General features: G+C 41.8%; 2 protein-coding genes and 1 pseudogene across 2 annotated transcripts; 2 read left to right on the top strand and 1 right to left on the bottom strand.

Moving 5' to 3' along the window:
- Positions 1-8201: 8201 nt before the first annotated feature.
- Positions 8202-10388, bottom strand: LOC147433679 (DEAD-box ATP-dependent RNA helicase 35-like). Its single transcript, XM_086490315.1, has one exon. It carries the CDS (start codon positions 10303-10305, stop codon positions 8413-8415), a length of 1893 nt encoding a protein of 630 aa, XP_086346441.1. The 5' UTR covers positions 10306-10388; the 3' UTR covers positions 8202-8412.
- Positions 10389-10929: 541 nt separating this feature from the next.
- Positions 10930-16312, top strand: LOC147433678 (pentatricopeptide repeat-containing protein At4g18520, chloroplastic-like). Its single transcript, XM_086489527.1, has 11 exons — positions 10930-11226; positions 11759-12035; positions 12568-12686; positions 12731-13015; positions 13434-13487; positions 13601-13826; positions 14356-14474; positions 14519-14708; positions 15418-15612; positions 15723-16033; positions 16124-16312. The coding sequence occupies exons 1-11, from the start codon at positions 10930-10932 to the stop codon at positions 16310-16312; spliced, it is 2262 nt and encodes a 753-aa protein (XP_086345653.1).
- A 4360-nt stretch (positions 16313-20672) lies between these two features.
- On the top strand, positions 20673-22332 carry LOC147433677 (2,3-bisphosphoglycerate-independent phosphoglycerate mutase-like; annotated as a pseudogene).
- Positions 22333-22598: the final 266 nt, after the last annotated feature.

Raw genomic sequence — 22598 nt, 5'->3', positions numbered from 1 at the left:
GGCAAGATTAAGTGCGTGGTTTCTCTGACCACGAGGTATGCTGCAGTAGGGACAAGGGGGAGAGGCCATGAAAGGTCAGGCCGATTTTAAGAGGCATGAATGCCATGTTCCTTATGCTTTGTATTACGGGGGGTACCCATAAGGGGAAGAAAGAAAATAATTTTCCCGGTTTTATTGGGTAAGAAATGCCGAGCCATATGATAGTTAGCGCAAGCCTAGGGGGATTTTTTTGGGGTATTAGGTGTAATTCTTATGGGGGTCTCTAAAATTACTAGCTAAACAAGCACAATTGCTGCTAACTATCATAAGTTGTGATGTTTTCAATAGCAAGTCTGTAGTGCTTGTGAACTAGTTAGTGCTGAAAGCTTGATCTTGGTTTATAGGTATCCCAGTAAACAGTCGGCTTTTGTACTAGGTTAAATACTAGTTGTATAAGTACTTAGCTCTGTGTGTGTGTGTGTGTGTGTGTGTGTGTGTGTGTGTGTGTGTGTGTGTGTGAAAGAGAGAGAGAGAGAGAAAAGAAGAAGAAGAAGAAAAATTTTAATCCCATAGGAATTTATTCACATGAAAGTTGTCAGATATATCTTTTTGGGATTATTCACATGAAAGTTGTTTTCATGTGAATAATCCCAAAAGATATATCTGACAACTTTCATGTGATATCTTTTTGGGATTTATTCACATGAAAGTTGTCAGATATATCTTTTGGGATTATTCACATGAAAACAACTTTCATGTGAATAATCCCAAAAAGATATATCTGACAACTTTCATGTGAATAAATTCCTATAGGATTAAAATTTTTCTTCTTCTTCTTCTTCTTCTTTTCTCTCTTTCTCTCTCTCTCTCTCTCTCTCTCTCTCTCTCTCTCTCTCTCTCTCTCTCTCCTTCCCATAGATATTCAATTGTGAAAGATTTGTTGTGTAACTTTAACGTCTCTTTAGATAGTTCCTACACCCTTACATTTTGTTCTCTCTTCTCTCTCCCCCCTTCTCCTAGCCCCATCATTTGTCGGGTGAAAGTCCTCTCTCTCTCTCTCTCTCTCTCTCTCTCTCACACTCACACACACACACACACACACACACACACACACACACACACACACACATTTTTTGGCACCTTTGCTTGTCAAAATTTAGAGAATTTATAGATTTTAAAGTATGGTCCATAGTTTAACTCTTAGAAGTAAAAAAGACAAAATATCCCAAAATTGGTAAAAGGTACGTCAACTGGGCAATCTCTCTCCCTATTTGGGGTGCCAATGTGAGGGTTGGTTTTTGTCGGACATTTTATCTCGATTTTCTATAGGTGAAAATGTTAGCTACCCTTTTGAAAATACTATATAATTCCAAGAAATCCATGATATTCTACAATTTGAAGGGCTTGAAGGGTTCCTTGGGTGAGACGAAGCCCTAGAGCTCAATGGTAAAATCTCTCTCTCTCTCTCTCTCTCTCTCTCTCTCTCTCTCTCTATGACATGGATAATGAGCCCTTCATTTTCTTGCATTTTCTCAAAGTGAAACAACCCCAAGTCAAGGCTACACATGCTTTTTCTTTTTTTCAATCTCTTTAAAGAACTACTAACTTCTAGAAATTAGTTTTTTTGTTATGTGCATTTAAACTTAAACATGTACATTTATTCTATGTAGATTAGAAAGTATTTTTACATTCTGAAAAACTTGTCATTTCTTACAATCTTACACTTCACTTTTGCATTTTAAATCTTACCCTTTTTTCCATTTTAGAAGGTCTTTTTTTGAATTGAACCAATGAGTGACACGTGGAGGCCCTCTCCTTCCTTGAAAATTTTAATCTCTATTATATATAGTGTAGATGGTAAGTTCTTACAATCTTTGTCCAAATGGAGATATGATGATATTGTCAACCACCCCGTTTCTTTGGGTCTTTTGTAAATTCCCAACAATCGTGCCCAATGTTAGAGCTTTGTAGCATCGCGCTTGTAGCAATCCAACAAAATCATTAATACATGGATCATAGCTTGGTTAGAGCATGAAAACCCTCATTAAAAAATAGTGAGGAAATTATTGAATTAAGAAGAGGCGACCTCTCTATGATGTGCTTAATGGAAATGGGAGAGTTAGCATCCTCCAACCCACTTCTCCTATCTTCTACTAACTCAATCTGCACACATAGCAATAATGGCACACACACACTAGCTAATCTCTACTCAACACTCACTTATCACACAAAACAAGCACACACACACACACACACACACACACACATAGCGACAATTGTGCACACACTAGATAATCTCTACTCAACACTCACTTATCACTTAACAAAAGCACACATTAGGGATCCAATGAGTCAAGCATGCATTAATCAATCATAGCAACCATTATTGAACACGATCATCAAACCATGCAAGTCCAATGCATACGATCAAATCATACATGAAAATGATTATGAAATGAGAAAGTAGGGTCTTTGTGAAGTTTTCTCTGTAATTAGGTTAAAACCCACATAGATTAACCGATAATTGATGAATAAATCACACTAAGCACATCTACACATGAAAATGCTTATGAAAAGAGCAATTAGGGGAGAAAGATTAACCGGTAATTGGTGAATAAATCACACTAATCATATCTTCACATAAAAAACTATGAAAATAAAGTGACAAGTAGTGGAAAGGGAGTGAACATTAACATTTAACCTAAAGCCCAACGAGTATGGAGAAGCTCAAGGACTCCATAGCCATTGCCACAAACTCTTGAATTAGCTATCCCACCAAGAGAGTTCACACATAATGAGAGTTCTTAAATTAGTCATTTCATACCTTCGATAGTATCTTATATACCTCGGATTTTGCCTATGCATTGTCCAAGCACCCAAGGCCATTAGGGCTCCACACTAACTATATATGCTATCCAAGCATACTAATTGGCATCTTTATTACAAGATGGAACTCTTAACAAACGCGTACCACATTACACAAGGTTACATTAACGAAAAATAAAAGATATTTTTACAATGGGTGCTCATGTAATCCTTGATGCATCCTTGGCTTGGAGGTTTCCTTTTACTTGTATCGAAGCTAGTTAACATTTGATAACTTATGAAGAGTTTTTTCTAAAATGAATTGAAAAAACCATTTTTGTCAATGTAATTTTATTAATTTGTCTACATATTTTGAATTAAAATCATTAGAAAAGGAATGGGGTGTAGTAGGGCCTCTTTATTTTCCATGGGATTAAAAATGAGATTTAGGTATAGGCAAATGGGGGCGCTGCCAATGTGGACTAAAATGGTGGGTTTGGTGAGTCCTAAAAGTGACTGGTCAAGCATATAGGCTTAGAGCTGGAATGTTTTTCTTCATTAATCAAATGAGAAAATTTAAGATTTTGAACCTTTTTCCATAAAGTTGGGATAAAAACCCACTCTTTATCTCTCTAGAGGTTGTTGACTTCCCCCCATCCTTTCCTCCCTAAAATGGGGTCTTTCAAAAAATGTGTTGACATTCTCTCTCTCTCCTCTTTACTCTCTCCAAAGCTGCTAGCTCTATCCTCTCTTCCCTCCAGTTTTGAAACCTACATCTCCTTCAAACCTCTCTCTTCTCTTTACTCTCTCCAAGGCTGCTACCCCTATCCTCTCTCACCTCCAGTTATGAAACCTACGTCGCCGTCTTCAAGCCCACTTTTCCCTCCAAATACCTCTTGCAATAGAGGTTTGAAACCTCCCTTCTCCATTGATCACTCAACCTCACATTCACACCTCTGCATAAAGTTGTAAATATGAAGAAATGGCTGCTTCTAGAGTATATTCATGAACACCTTCCTTGGTCCTTCTGCTTGGCATCTACATCTGATTGGTCTCCCTCACTCATCAACATTGTTTTGAAGATTAGGCATAGGAGCATTTTTTTGTAAGATCATTAAGCTTCTTTCAGAATATATGTTGGTAAGAACAGAGAGCTTCATTCCTATTTACATTTCATAACTTCACTCACCATATTGGTTTTTGTTTTCATCTTGCATGTAGAGATTTGTAGGGGTGCCATTGTCTGTCTTTGTATACATCTTAGCTTTGTTGGTTATGTTGCACTAAGAATAATCGTGTATATAAACTAATATTGATTTTTTTGCAGGGTGTGTTGCATTCATTTTATGGAGTCTCCAAGTGCTTGTCAACCCGAGAGTTTTATTTACTCGATTAGTTGCAACAATGTGCAAGATGATAGCGGTCCTTAGCTTGTTATCAACTATGAATGATTTATGCAAGTGACAATGCAGCCAAGCTTAAGAGGTGTACACAAGGTGTCTAGAATACGTATGGCTTCTCGGGTGCGGGTGCACCATATTGGAAGGGGAGAATCAAAGATTTCAAGCAAACTCAATATGGCAATCGGCTAGCAAAGGTACAACATGTGTATATAGCTTCTCAGTTGAAGCTTGACACATCCTTGTCTCAAACCTAAGTTTCTTACAATTAAGTTTAAGTATTTCTTTAAACTATCAAATAAGTAAGTACTTAAGTTTTAAGTACTTCCTTAAACTGCCAAATTTAAGACGCTCTCATATAGCCCATTCTATTCTTAATGTCTATAAAGGTTGATTATACTATTAGCAACCACATTTGTCATGTCCACATTTTAGATTGAGATGTCCTTTATTTAAAAATACCAATAATGATCTTTTTTTTGTTTTATGGTGCCTTGTGAACAACCTTTCACTAGGCACCATTGGCATCCACTTATGTACAGAAACATGTCAACTACAAGAGTTTCTGGTTAATATGAGCCTCGATACAAATTTCGATGGGGCCTAAAAAATGGGAGAAACTTTAGTATTTCAAGACAAGTAATTAACCACTAATTAAATAATAACATAAAGTACTTCAAGACAATGACAAAGAGCAAAGCAAGTAAAGAGATGAACAATGTAAGATGTTAAAGATTGTATTGCATTAAGTAACTAGATGAACCCACTCGCTTAGCATATGATACATCTACATAAGTGTTCAAAACATAGGAAATAGAGCTAGGTTCTCAGGTCTCTGTCCTATCACCATGACAAAGGGTACCTCCCATTTTATTGTATTGCTCCACCTCTTTGGCCCCTTCATCTTGTCTTTCATTTGTTGCAACTTCAGCAGAAACCTTCAATCTGGTTGTTGAAGTTTGGTTCCACACTTGAATGTCCAGCTTGGTTTGGTTCATTCTTGGTCTGCAATAGCCACTAAGTGATTGATTTTATCTCCCTAGGGCTTGAGCATTCAAATGTTGCTGACATAATCTCTATGAAATTTCAAGTTATTGACTTTTGTGATACACCTTTTGCAAATTAAATATGAACACAAAGATGTATAGTATCAAAAGCTAAATACAATGTGAGCCTCTTAAATCCATAGCAATATGAGAATTCAACACTTTACCTCTTCCAAGAGCAAGTATTTGAATATTGTTGAATTTAAGCCAAATTTTCATACTTGTGGCCTACATTGATGAAATGCATTGAAGTCAAGTTTCCCAAGCCATTGATTAGCATCTTATAAATGACTCTTTTGGAGGTACTAATACGAGTTCCCAATGTTGTTGAATATATAGAATTTGTTAAAAGTGATTAATAAAGAGTCCTAATTTTAAAACAAAAAAAGGGGGAAATACACTAACCACACACACTTTGCAAGAACTTGCACTTACCCAAGGATCCTTTGACAACCTTGAAAATTTGTGACCCTTGATAATGCTTACATGCACCCCTTTCATTCCACTGCATTGACACCATGTAAAGTAGATCTCTACTCCATTGTAATCCTTTGGTAGTTATGAGTAAACACACTCCTGCTAAAAATTACTTGCATAGTGCATAGTTCACACACACACACACACACACACACACACACACACACACACACACACACACACACACACACACATGTTACAACAATTGTGGAAAGAGATCTTGAAAGTGATAAGGAGTCAGAGTAGGGAAGTTAATGTTGCACATCAAGAAAGAGGTTACAAAACTCGAAAGAGAGATGTAAGCTTGGGAAGAGAACAAAAGTGAGGTAGGGAACTTTGTTCAAGGAAAGAGATGTTGGAGCTATGGAGAAAGAAATTGTAGCTCTACAAAGAGACGTTGGACCTATGGAGAAAGAGGTTGTTGGTTTAAAAGGAGATGTTGAAGCTATGGAAAGAGGTTATAGATCTAAAAGGAGAGGTTGTAGCTATGAAGAAAGAGTTGTAGGTCTTTTAAAAGAAACTTGTAGCTATGGAGGAAGAGGTTACAAATCTCAAAGAAGATGTACAAAGTTAAAATGGTGAGTGGTAAACTACTTCACAAAAAGGTGTCCTAGCATGAAACTAAGAGAAATGAAATAGATGCCAATGCGTTTTACAGAGAGTGAGGATAAAGATTGCAAATTTGCACTTTTTAGCAGAGGTTGCAAATCTCAAAGAAGATGTACAAAGTTAAAATGGTGAGTGGTAAACTACTTCACAAAAAGGTGTCCTAGCATGAAACTAAGAGAAAAGAAATAGATGCCAATGCGTTTTAAAGAGAGTGAGGATAAAGATTGCAAATTTGCACTTTTTAGCAGCTGGAGAGAGAGAGAGAGAGAGAGAGAGAGAGAGCTTGGGAAACTTTTAGAAGGAGAGAAAGAAGAAGAAAGAGAGAAGAGAAAGAATAAGAGGAAGCTTTTTAATATTTGAAAATTGAAAAGGTACATTTGGAGGGGAGAGTAACTCCAACCAGATCTGATAATATCTACATATACTCTTCAAGAAAAAAGAAAAAGTAATTTTATCTAAGCATGTCTAAGCTATCTACCCCACCATTCTACCTTTTGGTTAAAGCTTGATTAAGTTTTAAGTATTTCTTTAAATTGCCAAATAAAAAGGCCCACTTATATCCCATTCTCTTCATAACGTACCCCTTCTTCTGAACTCACGTGGTATATTAACACCATGCGCAGACTAATAAGCCTTGCCCTTTTAGCTTGCCCAAAGAGAAAAGCCTTAGTAATGAATACTCTTCTTCACTTGGGAGTTTGGTTGATGAAAGAGATGAGTAACACTCATTACCAAGTGTGTAAAACCATTGATGAAAATGCTATCATAGAGAAGACCCAAATCAAATGGATGGAAAATTAAGAATAAGATAATGAAAGAAGTGTATTTGCAATAATGACTTGTAAAAAGGGTTGTGTATATGGTAGGCCTCGTGAAAATTTCACTTGTTGGCCTTGCTATATTTATCTTTTTGAAGCAAAAAAATTGATTTGAGCACTCTTCAAAAAGACGCATAGGTGGGAATTTTGTTATACTGAAAATTTCAACCTAATTCATAGAGCATTAAGCCTAAGATAACGGAACAACGGCACTGCAATGTTGACTTGCAAAGAGGGCAGTGTGTTTGGCATGCCTCTGAAAATTTCCATTCGTAAGTTGGTGCCAAGTTTAGTGGTGCACAAGGCACTGTCATCATCAACCCAATTAAGCCAACCCCAGTTTGCAAATCAGCATTCCTTGGTACTACCTACTACCAAATAAAAGATCTGCTAGCATATTTAATGGAACTCCGCAGTTGTTCAACATGAAAGGTCACCAAAATCTTTGTCAAATTAATCAGCCAATGCTTGGGTTACCAAACTGGTCCTGAAACTTCAAAGTAATGGGCAGTGCTCTTAACAGGCTCCTCATGATATTTTTAACTCTGCAACTCTATATAAAAATTCACAGCAATGTTGACATACAGTCCACAAGGGATCCTCTATTTGGCCTCAAGCCGTACTCAAGCCTCAAGTAAAGCTCTTGCACCAAGTTTCTGAATTCGGGACGCATATCAGTAAATTTTCTGCTTTTGCTTGCCCCAATGCAACCAATAACATGCTTAATCCGTGAAGCCTCCATCAACCCACAAAATGTGTCCCCAGGAAGATAGAACCCTTACAACTTTCCTCCCTTTCGCTCTTTTTCCATCGTTGTTTTTATAGTAGCTTCGCTGCAACGCCCATATTCTTGCCGCTGTATACCAAAAACAAAGACCGTGTAACAAGACTGAAAGGCGTGCTTTGATACTCAGGTAATACATACACACAGTCCAGACTTACAAAAAGCAACAAAGTTCTAGCCTTGTTGCGGCTGAATGGACTTAAGAGACTCCTTGTGGCACCTAAGGCAGTGAGATATGGATACTTTGTGTAAAATTTTAGTAGAGCCCTAATTTACAGACCACTTTGCAGTAAAAGATAAAATCTCTTTTTTTTGCTTGAGATGCTTTACTGAACTCAATGTACGTCCGACACGAGTTATAGAATGGCAACATAACATCAAGAGATTACATTATGAGGTCGAAGAAAAGCTCTGCATGTAGAATTCATAGCATAGTTATCAGAGGATTTCCAATGCCTGAACTTGCAATATTCATACAAAAATAGTCATTTCCATTAAATCTCTCCTCCATAACCTCCCGAACCAAGATAGTCTCTTCTTGTCCCTGCAATAGCCTGGCTCTTCTGATGCTCCAACTTGGGGCATTCTCCAATCCGATGACCCAATCCACCACAGTAGGCACACCCTTTCACACCGCTTGCCTTTGCCAGCTCTTCAACATCTTCCATAGGGTCATCAAGAGTAGCCAAAACTGGGGGTATCCTCTGCTTTGCCTCCTTCAATAGATGCTTCAAGTCAAGAAGTATAGTCTCACTCTGATTCTTGTTGATGAATGATGTGGCGATGCCAGTCTTGCCACAACGTCCAGTACGACCTATCCTGTGAACATAGTTTTCAATCTCTGCTGGCATATCATAGTTTATCACATGCTGAATATCTGGGAAGTCCAAACCCTTGGAGGCCACGTCCGTAGCAACTAAGACGTCCTTCTTACCAGCTTTGAAGGATGCAATGGCATACTCTCGGTCCTCTTGATCTTTTCCTCCATGTATGGCAACAGCTTCAACCCCTTTTCTAAGCAGGTACTCATGAATGGCGTCCACATCTGCCTTGTTCTCGCAAAAAATCAACACAGGTGGAGGGGTTTTCTGCAAGCATTCTAGAAGGTACACCATCTTGGCTTCTTGCTTTACATACTCTACTTCTTGAATGACATCCAGATTAGCAGCACCTGCCCTCCCAACATTCACTATAACAGGTTTCACTAGGGCACTCTTTGCAAAATTTTGAATTTTCTTTGGCATGGTTGCAGAAAAAAGGAGTGTCTGCCTCTGAGCCTTGAAATGGTCGAACACCTCTCGGATGTCCTCTTCAAATCCCAGATCTATGAGCCTATCTGCCTCATCCAGTGTCAGATATTTGCAGTTGTCAAGATTCATCCGTTTCTTTGCCAGCATATCTTTCAGTCTTCCGGGGGTGGCGACCACAATGTGAACACCTCTCTTGACAACTTCAAGCTGAGATCGCATGTCAATGCCCCCTATGCAAAGCATGGACCTAAGGTCTGGGTATCCTCCCTTACTCTTCAGCACTGATACAAACTCTTCCACCACATCAAAGGTCTGCCTTGCAAGCTCGCGTGATGGACACACAACCATTCCAAGGGGGCCCTCCCCGCCATGGAGAGGCATCCTCAATTCTTCTTGCAAGGCCAGCATAATCAAGGGTAAGATAAACACAAGAGTCTTACCTGAGCCAGTGAAGGCAATCCCAATCATGTCTCTACCAGACAGAATAACAGGGAGGCCTTGCACCTGGATGGGAGTCGGCCGGGTGATGCCCTTGTTCTTGAGCTTTTGAAGAATAGCATCAGGGAGGCGCATGTCCTTAAAGTTCTTGCAAGGGGGAGGAATGCCCTCCCCTTCAACAAGGATGTGCCATTGCTTGCGAATCTCCTCGCACTCTTTCTCACTCATGTGGCGAACATGGGAAGGGGGTTTCCAGCCCGTCTCCATGGATTCTGTGTACTGAATGCCCTTAGCGAGTTCACGTACAGACATGAGTGTCTTGCGCTCTGAGAGCCGCTCAATCATCTCTTTCTCCTGGTTGACAAGCTGCTCCGTGGCACTAATTTCAGGGAGATCCTTCTTGAGCTGGGAGGCTTTAACAAGAAGACTAGGTTTTGACTCAGAAATACCTTGTTCATCTCCATCCTCAGTGGTAGAGGACGCAAGGCCACGGCCCTTTCTCTGCAGGAATTTCTGGGCTTCAAGCTGTTTTCTCTTCTTGACAGGCACATACTCCTGATATTCTTCATCACCGTCTGCATCTCCAGGGCCTGCGTCTTCCTGCTCTTCATGAGGCCTTTTCCCTGTACCACTCACTACAGGGTCCCTGCTACCACCAACGTCGTCTTCTTCTTCGGCAATTTCCTCTCTCAACGCCATCTCACCCAACGTTGCGCAGAGAGACCCTTCTCTCTCAGTATATATTTTCTCTCTCTCTCTCTATACATAAGAGGTTTTAAAGCCCAGTTTTTTAAACTGCAAACGGAGTTGGTCTTAATTGTGCGAGCTTAGGCTGGGTTCAGACTGAACCGGCGGAAGAAACAAGGTTTCTTAAATGTGCCACCGTCTAGTGTGAACAGTGTGGAGGAGGAAAAGTGAAAAAGTGAAGGGGGCTGAGAGAGGCCATCAACTCTTGGGGGGGGTTGGAAGAAAAACGGAGGGTCCGGCGGAAGAGTGCCTCAACTCCAGCCAATTAAATTTTGCCATGGAGGAAGAACGCCCCTTTGCTTTTTTCGTCCGTCGCCTAGTCTAAACCCATCCTTAGGGTCCTCATTACTTCGTTAGTGTGATGGGCAATTCCAAATCCCTAGCATGTCGTTAGCCCATGTGGCTCCTCTTTTTAAAAAAAAACCCAAACATTGAAAAGCTCTCAAAAAAAACTACGCTGTCAAAAGCTACCAAGTGAATAAAATAACGAAGTAAAAAAAGCATTCTGCGTTGCTCTCAGGAGCAATTCGATCTTCTCCACAAGCAGTTCGCAGGTTACAGAGCTTGTTGGCCAGTATGTATGTTAAGTGCGGTGCACTTGTCACGGCACAACAAGTTGTTGATGAGCTTCCAGTCCGGGATGTCGTCGCTTGGATTGCAGTTATTGGATATGCCCGACATGGGCAGGGTCACGAAGCTATGGGCTATTTTCATCGCTTGCGAAGCGAGGGCCTGTCTCCTGATGCGGTCACCTATGCTTGTGCCTTGAAGGCATGCGGTATTATTCAAGACGTTGATCTAGGCAAACAAATTCATGACGAGATTGTTAATCAAAGGTTGTTGGAGAAGAATGTCGTGCTTGGCAATGCGTTGGTATACATATATGCTAATTGTGGTGTACTTTGGAAAGCACAACAAGTTCTAGACAAGCTTCCCAACCGAGATGTCATCTCTTGGACTGCATTAATTGCAGGATATGCCCAACAAGGCCAGGGCCATGAAACTTTGAATTGTTTCCATTGTATGCGAAGTGAGGGTTTCTCTCCACATGCAGTTGAAAAGAACTGTCATGCTTGGCAATGCTTTGGTTGACATGTATGCCAAGTGTGGTGTACTTTTGAAAGCTCAACAAGTTCTTCACGAGCTTCCTGATCGAGATGCGGTCTCTTGGAATGCATTGACTACAGGTTATGCCCAACAGGGGCAAGGCCAAGAAGCATTGGGATGTTTCTAGCGGATGCGAAGCGAGGGCTTCTCTCCAGATGCAGTCACCTATGGTTGCATTTTGAAGGCATGTGGCACTTTGAAAGACGTCAACATAGGAAAACAAATTCAATGAGCTTGTTAGTCGAGGGCTGTTGCAAAAAATTGTCTTGGTAATGCTTTGGTTGACATATATGCCAAGTGTAATGTACATTCCAAAGCACAACAACTTCTTGACGAGCTTTATGTCCGGGATGCAGTCTCTTGGAATGCATTGATTGCAGGATATGCCCAACAAGATCAGGGCCAGGAAGTGCTTGGCTGTTTTCATCGGATGCAAAGTAAGGGCTTCTCTCCGGATGCGGTCACCTGTGCTTGTGTTTTGAAGGCATGCGGCATGATGCCAAACGCTATCATGGGCAAGCAGAGTCATGATGAGATTGTTAGGCAGGGGCTGTTACAAAAAGATATCGTGCTTGGCAATGCTTTGCTTGACATGTATGCCAAGTGTGGTGTACTTTTGAAAGCACAACAAGTTCTTGACCAGCTTTCTGTCCGGAATGAAGTCTCTTGGAATGCACTGATTACAGGATATGCCCGACAAGGGCAGGGCCAAGAAGCTAAGGGGTGTTTTTAGCGAATGCGGTGGGAGGGTTTCTCCCCCAATGTAGTTTCTTGGACTGCACTGATAGGAGGATATGCCCAGCAAGGGCTTGCCAACGAAGCTCTAGAGTGTTTTCAATGCATGCAGCAAGATGGCATTTCCCCCAATGCAATCACTTATGTCAATGTGCTCTATGCATGTAGCCACTAAAGTTTAGTCTATGAGGGTCAGATGCATTTTGATAACATGAGGGAAAAACATGACATTGCACTAACCAAAGAACACTATACTTGCATGGTTGATCTTTTTTACCCCAGCATTGAAAAGCTCTAAAAAAAACTACACCGTCAAAAGCTACTGAGTGAATAAAATAACGAATTAAAACAAGCATTCTGCATTGCTCTTAGGAGCAATTCCATCTTCTCCACAAGCAGTTCGCGGGTTACAGAGCTTGTTGGCCAGTATGTATGTTAAGTGCGGTGCACTTGTCGAGGCACAACAAGTTGTTGATGAACTTCTAGTCCGGGTTGTCGTCGGTTGGAGAGCTTGTTGGCCAATATGTAAATTAAGTGCGGTGCACTTGTCACGGCACAACAAGTTGTTGATGAGCTTCCAGTCCGGGATGTCGTTAGTTGGACTGCACTTATTGGATATGCCCGACATGGGCAGGGTCACGAAGCTCTGGGCTATTTTCATCGCTTGCGAAGCGAGGGCCTGTCTCTTGATGCGGTCACCTATGCTTGTGCCTTGAAGGCATGCGGTATTATTCAAGACATTGATCTGGGCACACAAATTCATGACGAGATTGTTAGTCAAAGGTTGTTGGAGAAGAATACCGTGCTTGGCAATGCGTTGGTATACATATATGCTAATTGTGGTGTACTTTGGAAAGCACAACAAGTTCTGGACGAGCTTCCCAACCGAGATGTCATCTCTTGGACTGCATTAATCGCAGGATATGCCCAACAAGGCCAGGGCCAGGAAACTTTGAATTGTTTCCATTGTATGCAAAGTGAGGGTTTCTCTCCACATACAGTTGAAAAGAACTGTCATGCTTGGCAATGCTTTGGTTGACATGTATGCCAAGTGTGGTGTACTTTTGAAAGCTCAACAAGTTCTTCACGAGCTTCTTGATCGAGATGCGGTCTCTTGGAATGCATTGACTACAAGTTATGCCCAACAGGGGCAGGGCCAAGAAGCATTGGGATGTTTCTAGCGGATGCGAAGCGAGGGCTTCTCTCCAGATGCAGTCACCTATGCTTGCATTTTGAAGGCATGTGGCACTTTGAAAGACGTCGACACAGGAAAACAAATTCATGATGAGCTTGTAAGTCGAGGGCTGTTGCAAAAAATTGTCTTGGCAATGCTTTGGTTGACATATATGCCAAGTGTAATGTACATTCCAAAGCACAACAACTTCTTGACGAGATTTATGTCCAGGATGCAGTCTCTTGGAATGCATTGATTGCAGGATATGCCCAACAAGATCAGGGCCAGGAAGTGCTTGGCTGTTTTCATCGGATGCAAAGTAAGGGCTTCTCTCCGGATGCGGTCACTTGTGCTTGTGTTTTGAAGGCATGCGGCATGATGAAAAACGCTATGATGGGCAAGCAGAGTCATGATGAGATTGTTAGGCAGGGGCTGTTACGAAAAGATGTCGTGCTTGGCAATGCTTTGCTTGACATGTATGCCAAGTGTGGTGTACTTTTGAAAGCACAACAAGTTCTTGACCAGCTTTCTGTCCGGAATGAAGTCTCTTGGAATGCACTGATTACAGGATATGCCCGACAAGGGTAGAGCCATGAAGCTAAGGGGTGTTTTCAACGAATGCGGTGGGAGGGTTTCTCCCCCAATGTAGTTTCTTGGACTGCACTGATAGGAGGACATGCCCAGCAAGGGCGGGCCAACGAAGCTCTGTAGTGTTTTCAATGCATGCAGCAAGATGGCATTTCCCCCAATGCAATCACTTATGTCAATGTGTATGCATGTAGCCACTCAGGTTTAGTCTATGAGGGTCAGATGCATTTTGATAACATGAGGGAAAAACATGACATTGCACTAAACAAAGAACACTATACTTGCATGGTTTATCTTTTTGACCCCAGCACTGAAAAGCTCTAAAAAAAACTACGCCGTCAAAAGCTACCAAGTGAATAAAATAACGAATTAAAACAAGCATTTTGCGTTGCTCTTAGGAGCAATTCGATCTTCTCCACAAGCAGTTCGCGGGTTACAGAGCTTGTTGGCCAGTATGTATGTTAAGTGCGGTGCACTTGTCGAGGCACAACAAGTTGTTGATGAGCTTCTAGTCCAGGTTGTCGTCGGTTGGAGAGCTTGTTGGCCAGTATGTATATTAAGTGCGGTGCACTTGTCACGGCACAACAAGTTGTTGATGAGCTTCCACTCCGGGATGTCGTCAGTTGGACTGCACTTGTTGGATATGCCCGACATGGGCAGGGTCACAAAGCTCTGGGCTATTTTCATCGCTTGCGAAGCGAGGGCCTGTCTCCTGATGCGGTCACCTATGCTTGTGCCTTGAAGGCATGCGGTATTATTCAAGACGTTGATCTGGGCAAACAAATTCATGACGAGATTGTTAGTCAAAGGTTGTTGGAGAAGAATGCCGTGCTTGGCAATGCGTTGGTATACATATATGCTAATTGTGGTGTACTTTGGAAAGCACAACAAGTTTTGGACGAGCTTCCCAACTGAGATGTCATCTCTTGGACTGCATTAATCGCAGGATATGCCCAACAAGGCCAAGGCCATGAAACTTTGAATTGTTTCCATTGTATGCGAAGTGAGGGTTTCTCTCCACATTCAGTTGAAAAGAACTGTCATGCTTGGCAATGCTTTGGTTGACATGTATGCCAAGTGTGGTGTACTTTTGAAAGCTCAACAAGTTCTTCATGAGCTTTCTGATCGAGATGCGGTCTCTTGGAATGCATTGACTACAGGTTATGCTTAACAGGGGCAGGGCCAAGAAGCATTGGGATGTTTCTAGCGGATGTGAAGCGAGGGCTTCTCTCCAGATGCAGTCACCTATGGTTGCATTTTAAAGGCATGTGGCACTTTGAAAGACGTCGACACAGGAAAACAAATTCAATGAGCTTGTTAGTCGAGGGCTGTTGCAAAAAATTGTCTTGGTAATGCTTTGGTTGACATATATGCCAAGTGTAATGTACATTCCCAAGCACAACAACTTCTTGACGAGCTTTATGTCCGGGATGCAGTCTCTTGGAATGCATTGATTGCAGGATATGCCCAACAAGATCAGGGCCAGGAAGTGCTTGGCTGTTTTCATCGGATGCAAAGTAAGGGCTTCTCTCCGGATGCGGTCACGTGTGCTTGTGTTTTGAAGGCATGCGGCATGATGCAAAACGCTATCATGGGCAAGCAGAGTCATGATGAGATTGTTAGGCAGGGGCTGTTACAAAAAGATGTCGTGCTTGGCAATGCTTGCTTGACATGTATGCCAAGTGTGGTGTACTTTTGAAAGCACGACAAGTTCTTGACCATCTTTCTGTCCGGAATGAAGTTTCTTGGAATGCACTGATTACAGGATATGCCCGATTAGGGCAGGGCCAGGAAGCTAAGGGGTGTTTTCAGCGAATGCGAAGGGAGGGTTTCTCCCCAAATGTAGTTTCTTGGACTGCACTTATAGGAGGATATGCCCAACAAGGGCGGGCCAACGAAGCTCTGGACTGTTTTCAATGCATGCAGCAAGATGGAATTTCCCCCAATGCAATCACTTATGTCAATGTGCTCTATGCTTGTAGGCACTCAGGTTTAGTCTATGAGGGTCTGATGCATTTTGATAACATGAGGGAAAAACATGACATTGCACCAAACAAAGAACACTATACTTGCATGGTTGGTCTTTTTGACCTCAGCACTGAAAGCTCTAAAAAAAACTACGCCGTCAAAAGCTACCAAGTGAATAAAATAACGAATTAAAAAAAGCATTCTGCGTTGCTGTCAAGAGCAATTCGATCTTCTCCACAAGCAGTTCGCAGGTTACAGAGCTTGTTGGCCAGTATGTATGTTAAGTGCGGTGCACTTGTCAAGGCACAACAAGTTGTTGATGAGCTTCCAATCTGGGATGTCGTTGGTTGGATTGCACTTATTGCAGGATATGCCCGACATGGGTAGGGTCACGAAGCTCTGGGTTGTTTTCATCGCTTGCGAAGAGAGGGCCTCTCTCCGGATGTAGTCACCTATGCTTGTGCCTTGAGGCATGCGGTATTATTCTAGACGTTGATCTGGGCAAACAAATTAATGACGAGATTGTTAGTCAGAGGTTGTTGGAGAAGAATGTCGTGCTTGGCAATGTGTTGGTATACATGTATGCTAATTGTGGTGTACTTTGGAAAGCACAACAAGTTATGGACGATCTTCCCAACTGAGACGTCATCTCTTGGACTGCATTAATTGCAGGATATGCCCAACAAGGCCAGGGCCAAGAAACTTTCAATTGTTTCCAGTGTATGCGAAGTGAGGGTTTCTCTCCAGATGCAGTCACCTATGCTTGCATTTTGAAGGCATGTGGCATTATGCGAGACATTGATATGGGCAAACAAATTCACGTTGAGATTGCCAATCAGGGGCTGTTGAAAAGAACTGTCATGCTTGGCAATGCTTTGGTTGACATGTATGCCAAGTGTGGTGTACTTTTGAAAGCTCAACAAGTTCTTGACGAGCTTCCTGATCGAGATGCGGTCTCTTGGAATGCATTGACTGCAGGTTATGCCCAACAGGGGCAGGGCCAAGAAGCATTGGGATGTTTACAACGGATGCGAAGCGAGGGCTTCTCTCTAGATGCAGTCACCTATGCTTGCATTTTGAAGGCATGTGGCACTTTGAAAGACGTCGACACAGGAAAACAAATTCATGATGAGCTTGTTAGTCGGGGGTTGTTGCAAAAAACTGTCGTGCTTGGTAATGCTTTGGTTGACATGTATGCCAAGTGTAGTGTACTTTCCAAAGCACAACAAGTTCTTGACGAGCTTTGTGTCTAGGATGCAGTCTCTTAGACTGCATTGATTGCAGGATATGCCCAACAAGATCAGGGCCAGGAAGTGCTTGGTTGTTTTCATCGGATGCAAAGTGAGGGATTCTCTCCAGATGCAGTCACCTTTTCTTGTGTTTTGAAGGCATGAAGCATGATGCAAAATGCTATCATGGGCAAGCAGAGTCGTGATGAGATTGTTAGGTAGGGGCTGTTACAAAAAGATGTCGTGCTTGGCAATGCTTTGCTTGACATGTATGCAAAGTGTGGTGTACTTTTGAAAGCACAACAAGTTCTTGACCCAACTTTCTGTCCGGAATGAAGTCTCTTGGACTGCACTAATTACAGGATATGTCTGACAGGGGCAGGGCCAGGAAGCTAAGGGGTGTTTTCAGCGAATGTGGAGGGAGGGTTTATCCCCAAATGTAGTTTCTTGGACTGCACTTATACGAGGATATGCTCAGCAAGGGCGGGTAATGAATCTCTGGACTGTTTCAATGCATGCAGCAAGATGGCATTTCCCCCAATGCAATCACTTATGTCAATGTGCTCTATGCATGTAGCCACTCAGGTTTAGTCGATGAGGGTCAGATGCATTTTGATATCATGAGGGAAAAACATGACATTGCACCAAACAAAGAACACTATACTTGCATGGTTGATCTTTTTGTACGTACAAGGCTCTTTGACAAAGAAATCAGAGTAATTACTGAGAGTAATTACGATGATGCCGTCGTCTGATCATCGTCCAGTTTGGGTCTCCCTTCTAGGTGCTTGCCAACAATGGGGAAATGTCAAGCTCAGAAAGGTTGCTTCTGAGCATGTAGTCCAACTAGACCGACATTATGGGGCAGCATATGTCTTAAAGATTAATATTTATGCAGATGCTGGGATGCAAGAGGAGGTAGAACATATTGAATGCATGAGAATAAAAAATGCATCTTGGAATAAGCCAGGATATGGCTGTTGGGTTAATGCAAGTGGAAATGCTCAATAAATTTGTTGTTGGGGATACCACGCATCCACAAAGCAGACAAATCAAGTGACGAGAATGCAATGCTTGCACATGCACGGAGAGGAGTGAGAGAGGAGAGTACACAGTAGTGGATGGAGCTGTGCAGCAACACACCAGACCCTTATTCTTTGGTTGTGTGTATATAGATAAAATGAATATTAAGTTAAGGTTAGTGAGATGGGGGTTGGCCATTCTGGCTTGGGCACAGTTGCCCTTTACACATTGAACAAGATCTTGAAATTATATTCCCCTCACGCGCATTGGTTCCACAAAATCTGTCAGTTGATTCCAAAAAGGTTTTGCATTGTCAGCATAGTGAGAAGTTGGCCAAAACTTGAGCAAAGATCAATTAGTCCATAAGGAAAAGCTTATGTGTCACAAAGAACATTTGCGTTGATGGGGAGAAGGGTTTCCAGATGCACACTCCAACACCCACATCTGACGCCCCTCTGAACACTTATCTCGAGGTCTTCCTTGATCCGTGGGATGCCATGGAGCCCTAGGCTGTTTCCAACAGATGCAAAGTGAGGGCACCTCTCCAAGTGCAATCACCTATGCTTTTGTCTTGAAGGCATGTAACAGTGCCTTGATGTCCGAAATTTCGTGTCTTCAAGTGCATATCATTGCCCAACAGTGATAGGACTAGGGAGCTCTGGCTGGCTAGCGAGCTTTGGCTGGCTGGCTATTTTCAAGATGCAAAGCGAGGACATTTCTCCTGATGTAATTACCTATGCTTGAATCTTGAAAGCTGTGGCACTACGTAGGAGCAATGATTACGTATGCGAAATGTGTTGTTCTTGGGAAAGCACCAAAGAGTGCTTGAGGAGCTTTCTATTCCGAATGTCGTCTCTTGGAACGCGTTGATTGCGGGGTATGCTTAACATAGAACGCTCTGGGCTGTTTTCAGCAAATGCAAATTGAGCATCTCTCTTCAGATGTGCAATCACCTATGCTTGCATCTTGAAGGCATGTTGCAATTTGGAAGACGCTAGGACGGACAGAAGAACTCAGGATGATATCGTTAGTCAGGGGCTGTTGAAAAAAATGTTATGGTTGGCACTGCCTTGGTCGACATGTATGCAATTACCTACACACGTATCTTGAAGGCATGTGGTGTTACACAAGACGCTAATATGGGCAAAAGAATTATTGATGATATTTTCAGTCAAGGTTTGTTGAAAAAAGAAGTCATTCTTGTATGCTTTTCTACGGTGATACTAACAAGAAATATCACAATTATATAGTCAGAGGCTCTTGGAAAAAGATGGCGTGCTTGACACTGCCTTGGTTGATATGTATGCTAAATGTGGTGCACTACAGGATATACCCAACATGGCTATGGCATTAACGAAGTAATCAGATTTTTCACCAGATGCAAAAGGAAGGTGCTTCTTCATGGCTAGGATGTTTTCATGAGATATGCACAACATGGTTGTGGCAACGAAGCATTCAAATGTTTTTAGCAGACGCGAAGGAAAGGCCTTCCTTCAAATGCAATCACCTATGCAATTAGGGGCTATTGTAGGGCTATTGCAGAAATATTTTGTGCTTGGCAATGTGGCAAGCTTGATGAGTCCCAAACACTACTTGACAACATGGACTATGGTGTTAATAGGTAATGCACATGAAGGGTGAGATTGATTTGTTCTATGATGTCAACTTTCCAAACTTCAGTTTGGAACTAATCAGAACAAGAGTACATATTGTGCAGATGGCAAAAATAATCTGGTTTGAACTCTTTACACCAGTTGATATTGATTGCCCACTGTTAATGTGCCTATCACAGTTGAGCGCCATCCTTCTTGCTTCCACCAGATTTGGACGTATGAAGCGACGAGTGAATTTTGATAGGCTCTGAATTGACACAAGCAGAAATATAAAAATTCCCACTTCTTCCTAAAGTTCCTCCACCCAAATAGTCACAAGACTATCTCCTTCATCCTCCATTGTCGTCTCTTGCAACGGGTTAAGAGCAGGAGATGCCCAACATCGTTGATGCAAGGTGCATCAACGACAGACATTCAATCACGCGGTGAGTAAGCATTATCATTTTGTGATTTTTGACACTGCGAATGCAGTTAATGAACACACTGAGAATTGCATCCTGTTGTGGGAATGGCACGTTCCATCGTATTATAAAAATTGGGGAGGACTCTGCAAACTCCCCCGTGCAAGGAAACTTGCATGATTTGTTTCTTTTTTGAACAGGAACAACAAACAATTAATAACATTGACATCTTGTATGATTACGAACATTGAGCTTGACAAACCTCTAACCCTCCTCGTGGTTTTCTGCAAGGTACACCTCTGAACCACAAAAATCGATGTCCTCTCTCTCTCTCTCTCTCTCTCTCTCATCCTTTCATAAATTTTTTCACTTGAGAAGTATTGAAATGGCATATATAGTTTCCAATATTTTGCTCGAGAAAGATTTAGAAGAGTTACGGCAACAAGGAGTGGATGCCTCACTGGCATCTTGAGGGGGGCGTATGCATGTAACTATGGATCACTATGAGGTACCTTGTGATTACCAAATACCGACAATTGCCTTTTGGTTTGAAAGAGCTTGCTAAGATTTCAATATGGATCTTAATGCATCCATGCAAACATCTTAAGAGCCAAGACAGGATCAATAGGAATTGTTGTTGTTGATTGTTTCACTTTGATTTGGGTCTGCAATGCAGTCTTGAAGAGTTAGTTTTGTTGGGAATTTGTGAAATAGAATGACTAGAATGTGGTAAACAGAGGATGGGATGCACAAGTTTTGGGAGAAGCTCCTCACAAGTTCAAGAGTGGTATAGAATCTCTTATGCAATTGAAGGCAGATAATCCAAAATTCAATGATCAATACTGTCCTCCATTTGTGATTGTGGACAAAAATGGCAAATCTGTTGGTCCAATTGTTGATGGTGATGCGGTTGTAACCTTCAACTTTAGAGCAGACAGAATGATCATGTTGGCAAAATCTCTCGAGTATGTGAACTTTGATAACTTTGATAGGGTGCGTTTGCCCAAAATTCACTATGCGGGTATGCTTCAATATGATGGTGAGTTGAAGCTCCCTAGCAAGTTCTTGGTGAGCCCTCCCGAAATTGACCGGACATCAGGTGAATACTTCGCAAAGAAAAGACTCCGAACATTTTCATGCAGGTACAGTTGGAAGAGGCCTGACGAATCAACTTTTTGTTGTTAATCCTCATGCCAAGGAGGGCTATGCATGCAGTATATTTAGAAATTAATCGTTCTGAGTGCTTGAGACAACGAGATAGTGAAGTTTGGACATGTTACATTCTTCTGGAATGGGAATCGGTCAAGCTTTTTTGATAACAAGCTGGAGACCTATGTGGAGATACAGAGTGACCAAGGTATCACTTTTAATGAAAACCCTGGCATGAAAGCCCTCCAAATTGGGGAGAGAGCCAGGGACGCAATTTTAAGTGGCAAATATGATCGAGTAGACTTCAATAACATTTACAAGCTCATGGTTAAGAATTTTCTTCTTGATTGATGTGGCATCAGGCTATTTGTGCTTGTAGGTGCGGGTGAATCTTCCAAATGGGGACATGGTGGGTCATACAGGTGACATGAAGGCCACAGTTTGTGGGGTGTGAAGCTACTGAAAAGGATGTTAAGGTGAGTTAAGCAGTTATTCTGGTCTCTCTCTTTCTTTATCACCCAAGTGGTAGCTTGGTATCTTGGTTTCCTCTTTGTAAAATGTCTCAAGTCCTAGGCTTGTCATAGAGTTCTTTGGCACACATAACTACATGTTCAAGAGCATAGTTCAAAATGTTACAATATCCAAAAGGATGGTACGCTCCCAAGCTACATAGTTGATGTCCTAAGAGAGGCATATAAAAATAGTTGTTCTCAAATTGGATCAGAAACACCTCAAGGCAAGGCTTGAATAACATCGTCAATTTGAGAAATACGTCTCTCAGCATTGGCAATTAGTCCGACCATCTTGGCATCTACAACTCTGCTGTCGATTATCATTCGTTTGCTCTATCGTGCTGATTATTGATATTGTAGAGTCGACACTTCTTTAGCTTCAACTTGTCTGCAAGTTCAAATCAGAAAAAAGAACTCTCATACAGGGACTTTGGTAAGCTTGATCAAACAATCTGTTGCATCTCTCCCTCCAAAAGCTGATCTATGGAATTCCCTAAGACTAACCGACTCCAAGAGGGAACAAAGCCCAAAGAGGGAATAAAGCCCAAACCTTTGAACAGATGAGGAATGTCATCTTCCTGCCATTGACACCTAGGGAATTTTCCGTTTGAGACACCCATACTCTCAGCTTTTTGACCTGTTCAAATGGCTTTTGATCTCTCTCTCTCTTAATACAAATTCTGATACTTTTACTGGGGGGAAAAAAGAGCATAGTTCATACTAAACTTCAAGAATCGCAAACTTGA

This window comes from Adiantum capillus-veneris, chromosome 19 (assembly GCF_014529385.1).
Source record: "Adiantum capillus-veneris isolate H3 chromosome 19, ASM1452938v2, whole genome shotgun sequence".
Classification (NCBI taxonomy): domain Eukaryota; kingdom Viridiplantae; phylum Streptophyta; class Polypodiopsida; order Polypodiales; family Pteridaceae; genus Adiantum; species Adiantum capillus-veneris.
Note: the sequence above shows the minus strand (reverse complement) of the source record. Positions and strands in the feature narration are given on the sequence as shown.

Coding starts and splice junctions, on each gene's coding strand:
- LOC147433678 (XM_086489527.1), top strand. CDS start 10,930: ATGTATGTTAAGTGCGGTGCACTTGTCACGGCACAACAAGTTGTTGAT. Junction 11,227..11,758: donor TCGTGCTTGGCAATGCGTTG/GTATACATATAT, acceptor ATATATGCCAAG/TGTAATGTACATTCCAAAGC. Junction 12,687..12,730: donor TTGATGAACTTCTAGTCCGG/GTTGTCGTCGGT, acceptor ATGTAAATTAAG/TGCGGTGCACTTGTCACGGC.
- LOC147433679 (XM_086490315.1), bottom strand. CDS start 10,305: ATGGCGTTGAGAGAGGAAATTGCCGAAGAAGAAGACGACGTTGGTGGT.